Source organism: Oncorhynchus keta, chromosome 33 (assembly GCF_023373465.1).
Source record: "Oncorhynchus keta strain PuntledgeMale-10-30-2019 chromosome 33, Oket_V2, whole genome shotgun sequence".
NCBI classification, from domain to species: Eukaryota; Metazoa; Chordata; class Actinopteri; order Salmoniformes; family Salmonidae; genus Oncorhynchus; species Oncorhynchus keta.
Window position 1 is genome coordinate 12,729,147 of NC_068453.1, and position 12,602 is coordinate 12,741,748.

At 49.4% G+C, this 12,602-nt stretch overlaps 1 protein-coding gene across 1 annotated transcript; it reads left to right on the forward strand.

Moving 5' to 3' along the window:
• The first annotated feature begins 343 nt into the window (after positions 1–343).
• LOC127914565 (collagen alpha-1(I) chain-like) lies at positions 344–7,622 on the forward strand. The gene is made up of 3 exons (XM_052491614.1): positions 344–444; positions 5,167–5,677; positions 5,727–7,622. Exons 1-3 carry the CDS (start codon positions 344–346, stop codon positions 7,620–7,622), a joined length of 2,508 nt encoding a protein of 835 aa, XP_052347574.1.
• Positions 7,623–12,602: the final 4,980 nt, after the last annotated feature.

Genomic DNA, 12,602 nt, shown 5'->3' on the forward strand with positions numbered 1-12,602 from the left:
TTTCAAAAAAATCCTTCATTCCAGGTGACTGCCTCATGAAGCTGGTTGAGAGAATGCCAAGAGTTTGAAAAGCTGTCAACAAGGCAAAGGGTGGCTACGAATCTCAAATATAACATATATTTTGATTTGTTTAACACTTTTTTGGTTACTACATGATTCCATATGTGTTATTTCATAGTTTTGATGTTTTCAGTATTATTCTACAATGTAGAAGAAAGTAAAAAATAAAGAGTTTCTCTCTTTTATATATATATATATATATATATATATACACACACACATACACATTGCGTAAACAATGTTTTTAGGGGGTGCACCCTCATCCCCCCTACTTCCCGCGGCTATGGAGAGGTGCAGGTGTGATGGAGAAAAGGAGGAAGAGGAGAAGTCAGGGAGGGTGAAGGAGATGGGAATCGAGGGGGAGGTGGATGAGGTCGTTTTGGAGTACGATAAATACTACAAGGACACAGCTGGATGAGACACCATACCCAGTCCAAAAATACCACCCCACTCTGACGCACAAACACACACTCACACACGGCACAGCAGGCAGGAGGACAGGAAAAGCCTGGTCCATTTACTCATCATCCTTATCGAGCTAATCTGTGGCACAGCCATTACTGCCACACTCTACCCATAACACTGTCTCTGGATGCCACCAAAATGGCACTCCATTCCCTATATAGCACACGTCTTCAGACCAGGGCCCATAGGGATCTGGTCAAAAGTAGTGCAGTAGGTGGGGAATAGGGTGTCATTTGGGGCACAGACCCTGCCAGAACCAGGTGGAACAGATCACATTTCCTTGATTCGTAATGGGATGGACCCAGCAGTGTTCACCATGTCCTGGATAAAAGCCTTGGGGCTTTATACCAAACTAAGTCCCCAGGAGTTATAGGGATTATTCTGGATCTGTAAGAGCTCATCTAATGGGAAAGGGTGTGTGGACAGGATTCATACAGGGTAGCGCCAGAGCACTATATTGAGAATATCCAAATGTGAGGCTGTAAGTAGCTCTATCCATGGTTAATGGGGTTATCATTGAGCTTCTAATATAATCCTGATGGATGTTGAGTAGGTGGTTTTTGTGTGTTATGTTATGCCAGAGTTGCATTATGTGATGGGACATTGAGAAAGAATTGGAGCGTATTGACAATCAGTCAGTAAGTCAGTCAAACAGAGAGTCAGTCAGTCAGTCAAACAGAGAGTCAGTCAGTAAGTCAATCAGTCAGTCACTTAGTCCAAAATGGTCCGTGTGTGTCTTTTGCTTGATGAGTGCAGCTGCATCTCACATGGAAAACATATTATATTAAACTATGGTATAAACCTACAGTAGTCAATGTAGTGTTTTTGTAGACTTTACTGTAGTGTGTTTGTTTTATATCTTTGACCTAGAAGTGGAGGATTTCTCCTTCAGAAAATCTACTAATTCTAAAATAGCAAATGTTCCATAACCTGTAGATAGGTATGGCTGGATATAGGGTCGATAATTGGTTTCTCACTTATTGGTGGCAAAAATTGCAATATGGGGGAGGGGAATGGGAAGGGTATATGCTAATGAAATGCTGTAGTATTTCCTAAAGTTAGAGAAGTGTTTGGTTTTCTGGACAATACTGTAGTATTTTCTACAGTGTTTTTTGTCATCTGGATAATACTGTAGAACTTACTACAATATACTACAACATTCCATTCTACAGAAAGTACTATGATCGAGGGATACTAACGTGTGTAGCATAGTATTCTAAATTATACTACAGTTTACTAAATCAAATCAAATCAAATTTGATTTATTATTATTATTTAGAATTCTATAGTAAGTACTGTAGTATTCTATAGTGTACTGTAGTGTTTATTCATGTGGGATGGTAGCCACCATCTTGCTTTCCCATATTACTGTCATGTTATGGTGCAGAAGAACAACAATTGTAACATGAGGGGACAGAGCATATTTCTGACTGCGGAGAATGTTAAAAAAACACACAGAAGACAATGACCTCAGGTCTGGGCCAACTGGCTCTGACAGCATACTTAACTGTCTAATTGAAAAGAGCAGTAGATGAGTTCTGACCCACATTGACTGGTTTTATGTATCCACTTAAGGTCTCATCATGGGGTTTGAATAATGATGCCGTTTAAGGAACACACACGCACATGAATACACACACCACCTCGATCCCTCCAAGATCTCAATCCCTCCAACTAATCATTTGGCAGTGCACTCTGCTTTCCAGAGCAGGGCTGTGAAACCGGGAGGCCCCCAGGCTCATAAAAGCAGATTTGTGATTTTGCTGTGAGCCAGAAACTGCAGCCACTGTTAAACAGAGAGGAAAGAAGAGTTTTTACTGTCTGAAGCATTAGAGCCGTACCTCTACCAAAATGAAAACAATTATAGTCCCACTCCCTCCTTCAGTACTGACAAACACTCTTTCTGCTCTGTGAAATGGCTCCTGGACAATACAGTGGAAACAGAGCAATAAACATTCCTCACCAGAGAGGGTTTATGAGAAAACGTTAACCAGGCGGTACCTAGTGATACGGCTCCCAAAAAACAACTACAACTAGAAATAGTGGAGATTTTATTTTTTTAAGGTGGTTGACAAAAAACAAAGCCCGGGCACTTTTACTGTCTTTGTGTGTCGGTGTGTGCGTGTGTGTGTGGATACGCGCATTTTGGGAATTGTACTCAATCCCCGGGAGTCTGACTTCATTTTACATGGAATCGGTCCCCGAAGAGAGCTGTGACGGGGTCAAAATAAGTTCCATCATCTCCTCTTCACCTCCTGTTGTTCCTCCAGGGGAAAAATACAGTATGCTTAACTAAACCCCATCATACACACAGAGTAGAGAACTGTATGACACACAACGCAGACTCACACCAACACAGCCCAGTCACTACACATGATCCGGTAATGGTGTCAGCCTCGACGCTGTGAGAGAATAAATAACACACTGTCGATGGCATCCATCTCTTCTGTTCAAGCTAAGACTGCTTTCAGAATGTATAAAAGTCCACAAGAATTTCAAAATACAAAAGCATGCCTGTCCTCCAAGGGATATTATCGAGAGGATGAAAGAGGGAAAGAGAGGCAGGGGAAACAGGGATGGGGAGGGAAGAGAATGTCCTGAGAATGGTACTGCAAGCCTATCCAGGGCCAGAGAGCAAGAGAGTGTCAGTGGAGTTTGTTGAAACATCTGGGAGTCATCAGGAATAAAGAGAGTAGAACACTGGACTCAGCTGTTTCACCATGTTCCTCTCTCTCTCTCTCTCTCTCTCTCTCTCTCTCTCTCTCTCTCTCTCTCTCTCTCTCTCTCTCTCTCTCTCTCTCTCTCTCTCTCTCTCACGCCAGCTTCATATCGACCCAACACCTCCCCATGCGGGCTGGGGGCTTACAGTCACCTTACAGAGTCCGACAGGAAGTGGAGAAAGAGAGAGAGAGGAAGAAAAGAGAGAAAGAGGGGAATAAAGAGCTAGAGAGAGGAAGAGAGAATGTGAGAGAGGAAGAAGAGAGAGATGGGGGGGGGCTGAGAGAAGAAGTCACAGACCACAGGCCCTGGTATCTCCCAATCCCATTGATCTATACTGAAAGGGTCAAAATGTGTGAAAAACCAGGAGAGCGGGCCATGTTGTTATGAAACCATTAACTAGCCTGCTAATATTGGTGCACTCACTAAGTCGAGAGGTCTTAGGCCTAGTTAACTGGTCTGTAACCTGATTAAAGACTTGATTGTGATTGTGTGTTTTGGATAAGCTTCTCTGATACAGAGCAGAAATCATGGTTCCTCCCTTTAAGGGAAGTGGTCCAGGTCCTGAGGTAGTATAGCATCCCCAAACCATTCAACTACCACCACCATGCTTGACTGTTGGTATGAGCTTCTTACTGTGGAATGCAGTGTTTGGTTATCGCCAGACATAATGGGACCCATGTCGTTCAACAAGTTGACTCAAGCCCCTGGAAGCACCTGAATGATCATCAAGACTCTTGGAAGAATGTTCTATGGACGACATAACCAAACACTGCATTCCACAGTAAGAAGCTCATACCAACAGTCAAGCATGGTGGTGGTAGTGTGATGGTTTGAGGTCAGCATGGTGGTGGTAGTGTGATGGTTTGGGGTCAGCATGGTGGTGGTAGTGTGATGGTTTGACATCAGCATGGTGGTGGTAGTGTGATGGTTTGAGGTCAGCATGGTGGTGGTAGTGTGATGGTTTGGGGTTAGCATGGTGGTGGTAGTGTGATGGTTTGGGGTCAGCATGGTGGTGGTAGTGTGATGGTTTGGGGTCAGCATGGTGGTGCTAGTGTGATGGTTTGGGGTCAGCATGGTGGTGCTAGTGTGATGGTTTGGGGTCAGCATGGTGGTGGTAGTGTGATGGTTTGGGGTCAGCATGGTGGTGCTAGTGTGATGGTTTGGGGTCAGCATGGTGGTGGTAGTGTGATGGTTTGGGGTCAGCATGGTGGTGCTAGTGTGATGGTTTGGGGTCAGCATGGTGGTGGTAGTGTGATGGTTTGGGGTCAGCATGGTGGTGCTAGTGTGATGGTTTGGGGTCAGCATGGTGGTGCTAGCGTGATGGTTTGGGGTCAGCATGGTGGTGGTAGTGTGATGGTTTGGGGTCAGCATGGTGGTGCTAGTGTGATGGTTTGGGGTCAGCATGGTGGTGGTAGTGTGATGGTTTGGGGTCAGCATGGTGGTGCTAGTGTGATGGTTTGGGGTCAGCATGGTGGTGGTAGTGTGATGGTTTGGGGTCAGCATGGTGGTGGTAGTGTGATGGTTTGGGGTCAGCGTGGTGGTGCTAGTGTGATGGTTTGGGGTCAGCATGGTGGTGGTAGTGTGATGGTTTGGGGTCAGCATGGTGGTGGTAGTGTGATGGCTTGGGGATGCTTTGCTGCCTCAAGACCTGGACCACTTGCCTTAACAGAAGGAGCCATGAATTCTGCTCTGTATCAGAGAATTCTACAGGAGAATGTCAGGCCATCCGTCTGTGAGCTGAAGCTGAAGTGTAGCTGGGTCATGCAACAAGACAATGATACAAAACACACTGTCAAGGCTACATGAAAATGTCTAAAAAGCAACAAATTTGAAGTTTTGGAATGGCCTAGTCAAAGTCCAGACCTGTCACCTTACGTTGGTCCAGGGGCCCAGGGAGACTGTCACCTTACGTTGGTCCAGGGGCCCAGGGAGACCGTCACCTTACGTTGGTCCAGGGGCCCAGGGAGACCGTCACCTTACGTTGGTCCAGGGGCCCAGGGAGACTGTCACCTTACGTTGGTCCAGGGGCCTAGGGAGACTGTCACCTTACGTTGGTCCAGGGGCCCAGGGAGACCGTCACCTTACGTTGGTCCAGGGGCCCAGGGAGACCGTCACCGTACGTTGGTCCAGGGGCCCAGGGAGACCGTCACCTTACGTTGATCCAGGGGCCCAGGGAGACCGTCACCGTACGTTGGTCCAGGGGCCCAGGGAGACCGTCGTCGTACGTTGGTCCAGGGGCCTAGGGAGACTGTCACCTTACGTTGGTCCAGGGGCCCAGGGAGACCGTCACCTTACGTTGGTCCAGGGGCCCAGGGAGACCGTCACCGTACGTTGGTCCAGGGGCCCAGGGAGACCGTCACCTTACATTGGTCCAGGGGCCCAGGGAGACTGTCACCTTACGTTGGTCCAGGGGCCCAGGGAGACCGTCACCGTACGTTGGTCCAGGGGCCCAGGGAGACCGTCACCTTACGTTGGTCCAGGGGCCCAGGGAGACTGTCACCTTACGTTGGTCCAGGGGCCTAGGGAGACTGTCACCTTACGTTGGTCCAGGGGCCCAGGGAGACCGTCACCTTACGTTGGTCCAGGGGCCCAGGGAGACCGTTACCGTACGTTGGTCCAGGGGCCCAGGGAGACCGTCACCTTACGTTGGTCCAGGGGCCCAGGGAGACCGTCACCGTGCGTTGGTCCAGGGGCCCAGGGAGACCGTCGTCGTGCGTTGGTCCAGGGGCCTAGGGAGACTGTCACCTTACGTTGGTCCAGGGGCCCAGGGAGACTGTCACCTTACGTTGGTCCAGGGGCCCAGGGAGACCGTCACCGTACGTTGGTCCAGGGGCCCAGGGAGACCGTCACCTTACGTTGGTCCAGGGGCCCAGGGAGACTGTCACCTTACGTTGGTCCAGGGGCCCAGGGAGACCATCACCTTACGTTGGTCCAGGGGCCCAGGGAGACCGTCACCTTACGTTGGTCCAGGGGCCCAGGGAGACTGTCACCTTACGTTGGTCCAGGGGCCTAGGGAGACTGTCACCTTACGTTGGTCCAGGGGCCCAGGGAGACTGTCACCTTACGTTGGTCCAGGGGCCCAGGGAGACCGTCACCTTACGTTGGTCCAGGGGCCCAGGGAGACCGTCACCGTACGTTGGTCCAGGGGCCCAGGGAGACCGTCACCTTACGTTGGTCCAGGGGCCCAGGGAGACCGTCACCGTACGTTGGTCCAGGGGCCCAGGGAGACCGTCGTCGTACGTTGGTCCAGGGGCCTAGGGAGACTGTCACCTTACGTTGGTCCAGGGGCCCAGGGAGACCGTCACCTTACGTTGGTCCAGGGGCCCAGGGAGACCGTCACCGTACGTTGGTCCAGGGGCCCAGGGAGACCGTCACCTTACGTTGGTCCAGGGGCCCAGGGAGACTGTCACCTTACGTTGGTCCAGGGGCCCAGGGAGACCGTCACCTTACGTTGGTCCAGGGGCCCAGGGAGACCGTCACCTTACGTTGGTCCAGGGGCCCAGGGAGACTGTCACCTTACGTTGGTCCAGGGGCCTAGGGAGACTGTCACCTTACGTTGGTCCAGGGGCCCAGGGAGACCGTCACCTTACGTTGGTCCAGGGGCCCAGGGAGACCGTCACCGTACGTTGGTCCAGGGGCCCAGGGAGACCGTCACCTTACGTTGGTCCAGGGGCCCAGGGAGACCGTCACCGTACGTTGGTCCAGGGGCCCAGGGAGACCGTCGTCGTACGTTGGTCCAGGGGCCTAGGGAGACTGTCACCTTACGTTGGTCCAGGGGCCCAGGGAGACTGTCACCTTACGTTGGTCCAGGGGCCCAGGGAGACCGTCACCGTACGTTGGTCCAGGGGCCCAGGGAGACCGTCACCTTACGTTGGTCCAGGGGCCCAGGGAGACTGTCACCTTACGTTGGTCCAGGGGCCCAGGGAGACCATCACCTTACGTTGGTCCAGGGGCCCAGGGAGACCGTCACCTTACGTTGGTCCAGGGCCCAGGGAGACTATCACCTTACGTTGGTCCAGGGGCCTAGGGAGACTGTCACCTTACGTTGGTCCAGGGGCCCAGGAGACCGTCACCTTACGTTGGTCCAGGGGCCCAGGGAGACCGTCACCGTACGTTGGTCCAGGGGCCCAGGGAGACCGTCACCTTACGTTGGTCCAGGGTCCCAGGGAGACCGTCACCGTACGTTGGTCCAGGGGCCCAGGGAGACCGTCGTCGTACGTTGGTCCAGGGGCCTAGGGAGACTGTCACCTTACGTTGGTCCAGGGGCCCAGGGAGACCGTCACCTTACGTTGGTCCAGGGGCCCAGGGAGACCGTCACCGTACGTTGGTCCAGGGGCCCAGGGAGACCGTCGTCGTACGTTGGTCCAGGGGCCTAGGGAGACTGTCACCTTACGTTGGTCCAGGGGCCCAGGGAGACCGTCACCTTACGTTGGTCCAGGGGCCCAGGGAGACCGTCACCGTACGTTGGTCCAGGGGCCCAGGGAGACCGTCACCTTACGTTGGTCCAGGGGCCCAGGGAGACCGTCACCGTACGGCTTTACAAGCTGGCATTCTGACTGACGACCACCTTAAATTAGCAGCACCCGTCTCCTTATCAACCAGGCTCAGCATCTGGACGTGGTTGCTACTGCCCCCTGGGGGAATGGAGTTTGGGAGTGTGCTGTCCAAACTACCTCACCTATTCCATAACAATGTAAACACGCACAAAAACACACAAAGGAGTTTCAGATTAGCCTACTGAGCTGAACTGTTGTTCACCAAATAGATTAAAACCACACACACAAACATACAAGTACCATCAGCCATGTTTCAAGCTTACCAGCTTTTGCAAAAGCTAATGGGAAAAAAGCAGTGTGTGTGCATTCCCCTCTTTACCGAGTGAGTGAGCGGAGCACTTACGAGGTCGTGCCTAAATTACAGCTTCATCTATGCATCGTCGTCACTCGCTGCTCCCTCCTCACCATTAATAATTCAAAGAATCTGCCGTTTGACGTTTAACAGCAGCACATTGCCATAGATGGCTGCAGCGCAGGTCGGTTTATAGCATGTAATTGGAAACATGTCTGCCCTGCTGTTTCCTGTGTGGCAGCGGTCTGATGGTCTGGGCAGCGGGCACGATGTGGACCAAGCCCTGCACCGACACTCACAGGGTTATGCCAATGTTACACAGCCTGATGATAGTAAAGCTGAAATCATTTCCATGCTACATTTTCTCAAGTCAGACATTCAGGGTGGAAGGCATGCAAAGAACGGCTGACTGGGTAGTGAAAACCAATGGGGAGATTCACTATGATATTCTGTACGGTGTTATGTGTGTTCATAGGGTGTTTCAACTCCCTCACATGAAATCATATGCTTAGAAAGTATTTCACCTCTTGAAGGATTATTGCACAGAACACACACACCACACATGCACACAATGCTTCATGCACACAATGCTTCATGCACACACCACACATGCACACAATGCTTCATGCACACACCACACATGCACACAATGCTTCATGCACACACCACACATGCACACAATGCTTCATGCACACACCGCTCGTGTCATGCAAACATTTACTCACATATGTATGAGTGCTCGCACAGAAGCACACACACAAACAAAGCCTGTTACTGCCCTCTACCCCTTCAGCTGCACGGTTACTGCACATCACACAAACACTACACACTATACACTTTGGGTGATTTCTCACGAAACTAGAACAAAAAAAGAGCTTTGGAGGGAGGTTTGTTGACATATATTTAACATTTGTATCGTAAAGCATAAGTTGGAATATTTGTGATATTTTGGCTTTAGCCAGGCCTCCTTTAAGACTCCATAATGTTTCATCTGTAGATGCTACAAAGCAGAATTTACCGCTTGCTCTTTAATATGAGAGGTATTATGATTTCAATAACAATTTCTTACATTAATATATGTATTTTGAAAAATATAAACACGAATATTGAAAATATAGACATGTTGGTGTTGCAAATGTTTCAATATATTGTTGAACATAATATACTCTACAGAGTGGAATCTGAGCTAGTTTTAAAGTTACGGGCCATTTTATACAGAGAAATTGGCACAGTAGGCAATGTAATGAATCACAGACCTCTTTTCACTTGTATCATTGCACATCCTGCTAATCAACAGCAGAAGGCGACCCTTTTGAATCCATTTTCAAGCGGTAAATCTTCATATGACACCAATTTTTCTTTTGTAGCACCTACAGATGAAACATTATGGAGTATTAAAGGACGCCTGAGTATGGACAAAAATATGTCAACAATCCTTCCTCCAAAGGACGCTTTTATTGATTAAATGTTGTGAAAATTGTATTTTTTTGTTGTTCTAGTTTCGTGAGGAATCACTCCGTTGTAGGTTTATACATGACGAAGGCACACTACTGTGGGCCGACTCTCTGACTCTCTGACTCTCTGCTGTATGTCAAAACAGAATTAGCTTCAACTGGCATGTATGTCTATATTACACTTTACTGTCATTGACAGCTATTCAACAATACTCATCTATTGGCAGATTACAAATGATGTACCAAATATGGCTGCCGGTGTGCCCACCATGGAAGGTTCCTTTGAATGTGAATTGGGACTGAATTAAGAGCCAATGGACTGAGGGAATGGTATTGCACCTAGGCCAATCAGAATTTTATGTACAGTATACTGGCAGAAAATGGGCCAATCAGAATCGTATGTACAGCATGTAGGGACAAGAATTGGGCTCTGGAGCCTGTGGACCATGGCAAGATTATGTGTTTTATGAGAGCATGGGCGCCTGGGATAAGGCAGCTCACAGACCACGTACATCAATTCCTTATCTAACCACAGGGCTGGCTGGGGGTTAGCTAGCCTTAGGCCCAGAGCAGTGTCACGCTCACACACATGCACACGCAGGCCTGGTCATTGTCACAAGAAACTGATTTCGGAGGGAGGAGCATGCAAAATGCCAAACACACACACAAATAATGACATTAAGCCATGTGTCATATTATTATTGCGAACATATCACAACAGTGGAACACAGAGGGTTGTCTTTCGTGCAAAGAGGTGTCTGGGTCCAGGGAGAGACCTGACGTGCGTGTGTCACTGGGGTGGACTGGTGTATGTTTGGTGATGTGTGTGTGTCACTGGGGTGGACTGGTGTATGTTTGGTGAAGTGTGTGTTTCACTGGGGTGGACTGGTGTATGTTTGGTGATGTGTGTGTGTCACTGGGGTGGACTGGTGTATGTTTGGTGACGTGTGTGTGTCACTGGGGTGGACTGGTGTATGTTTGGTGACGTGTGTGTTTCACTGGGGTGGACTGGTGTATGTTTGGTGACGTGTGTGTGTCACTGGGGTGGACTGGTGTATGTTTGGTGACGTGTGTGTGTCACTGGGGTGGACTGGTGTATGTTTGGTGACGTGTGTGTGTCACTGGGGTGGACTGGTGTATGTTTGGTGATGTGTGTGTGTCACTGGGGTGGACTGGTGTATGTTTGGTGACGTGTGTGTTTCACTGGGGTGGACTGGTGTATGTTTGGTGACGTGTGTGTGTCACTGGGGTGGACTGGTGTATGTTTGGTGACGTGTGTGTGTCACTGGGGTGGACTGGTGTATGTTTGGTGATGTGTGTGTGTCACTGGGGTGGACTGGTGTATGTTTGGTGACGTGTGTGTGTCACTGGGGTGGACTGGTGTATGTTTGGTGACGTGTGTGTTTCACTGGGGTGGACTGGTGTATGTTTGGTGATGTGTGTGTGTCACTGGGGTGGACTGGTGTATGTTTGGTGATGTGTGTGTGTCACTGGGGTGGACTGGTGTATGTTTGGTGACGTGTGTGTGTCACTGGGGTGGACTGGTGTATGTTTGGTGACGTGTGTGTGTCACTGGGGTGGACTGGTGTATGTTTGGTGACGTGTGTGTTTCACTGGGGTGGACTGGTGTATGTTTGGTGACGTGTGTGTGTCACTGGGGTGGACTGGTGTATGTTTGGTGATGTGTTTGTGTCACTGGGGTGGACTGGTGTATGTTTGGTGATGTGTGTGTGTCACTGGGGTGGACTGGTGTATGTTTGGTGACGTGTGTGTGTCACTGGGGTGGACTGGTGTATGTTTGGTGACGTGTGTGTGTCACTGGGGTGGACTGGTGTATGTTTGGTGATGTGTGTGTGTCACTGGGGTGGACTGGTGTATGTTTGGTGATGTGTGTGTGTCACTGGGGTGGACTGGTGTATGTTTGGTGACGTGTGTGTGTCACTGGGGTGGACTGGTGTATGTTTGGTGACGTGTGTGTTTCACTGGGGTGGACTGGTGTATGTTTGGTGATGTGTGTGTGTCACTGGGGTGGACTGGTGTATGTTTGGTGACGTGTGTGTGTCACTGGGGTGGACTGGTGTATGTTTGGTGACATGTGTGTGTCACTGGGGTGGACTGGTGTATGTTTGGTGACTTGTGTGTTTCACTGGGGTGGACTGGTGTATGTTTGGTGACATGTGTGTGTCACTGGGGTGGACTGGTGTATGTTTGGTGTCGTGTTTGTCACTGGAACAGACTGGCATGTATGTACAGTTGAAGTTTACAAACACTTAGATTGGAGTCATTAAAACTGAGATGAATGTACGTTGGTGTGAAAAGTGCAAATCAATCCCAGAACAACAGCAAAGGACCTTGTGAAGATGCTGGAGGAAACAGGTACAAAAATATCTATATCCACAGTAAAATGAGTCGTATATCGACATAACCTGAAAGGCCGCTCAGCAACTGCACATGGTAACAAAGATTTTACTTTTTGGAGAAATGTCCTCTGGTCTGATGATACAAAAATAGAACTGTTTGGCCATAATGACCATCGTTATGTTTGGAGGAATAAGGCCACCATCCCAACTGTAAAGCACGAGGGTGGAAGCATCATGTTGTGGGGGTGCTTTGCTGCAGGAGGGACTGGTGAACTTCACAAAATAGATGGCATAATGAGGATGTAAAATTACGTGGATATATTGAAGCAACATCTCAAGACATCAGTCGGGAAGTTAAACCTTGGTCGCAAGTGGGTCTTCCAAATGGAAAATGACCCAATATTACTTCCAAATTTGTGGCAAAATGGCTTAAGGACAACAAAGTCAAGCTATTGGAGTGGCCATCGCAATGCCCTGACCTCAATCCTTTTGAAAATGTTTGGGCAGAACTGAAAAAGCGTGTGAGAGCAAGGAGGCCTAAAAACCTGACTCAGTTACACCAGCTCTGTCAGGAGGAATGGGCCAAAATACACCCAACTTACTGTGGGAAGCTTGTGGAAGGCAATGCAACCAAATACTAATTGAGTGTATGTAAACTTCTGACCCACTGGGAATGTGATGAAAGAAATCAAAG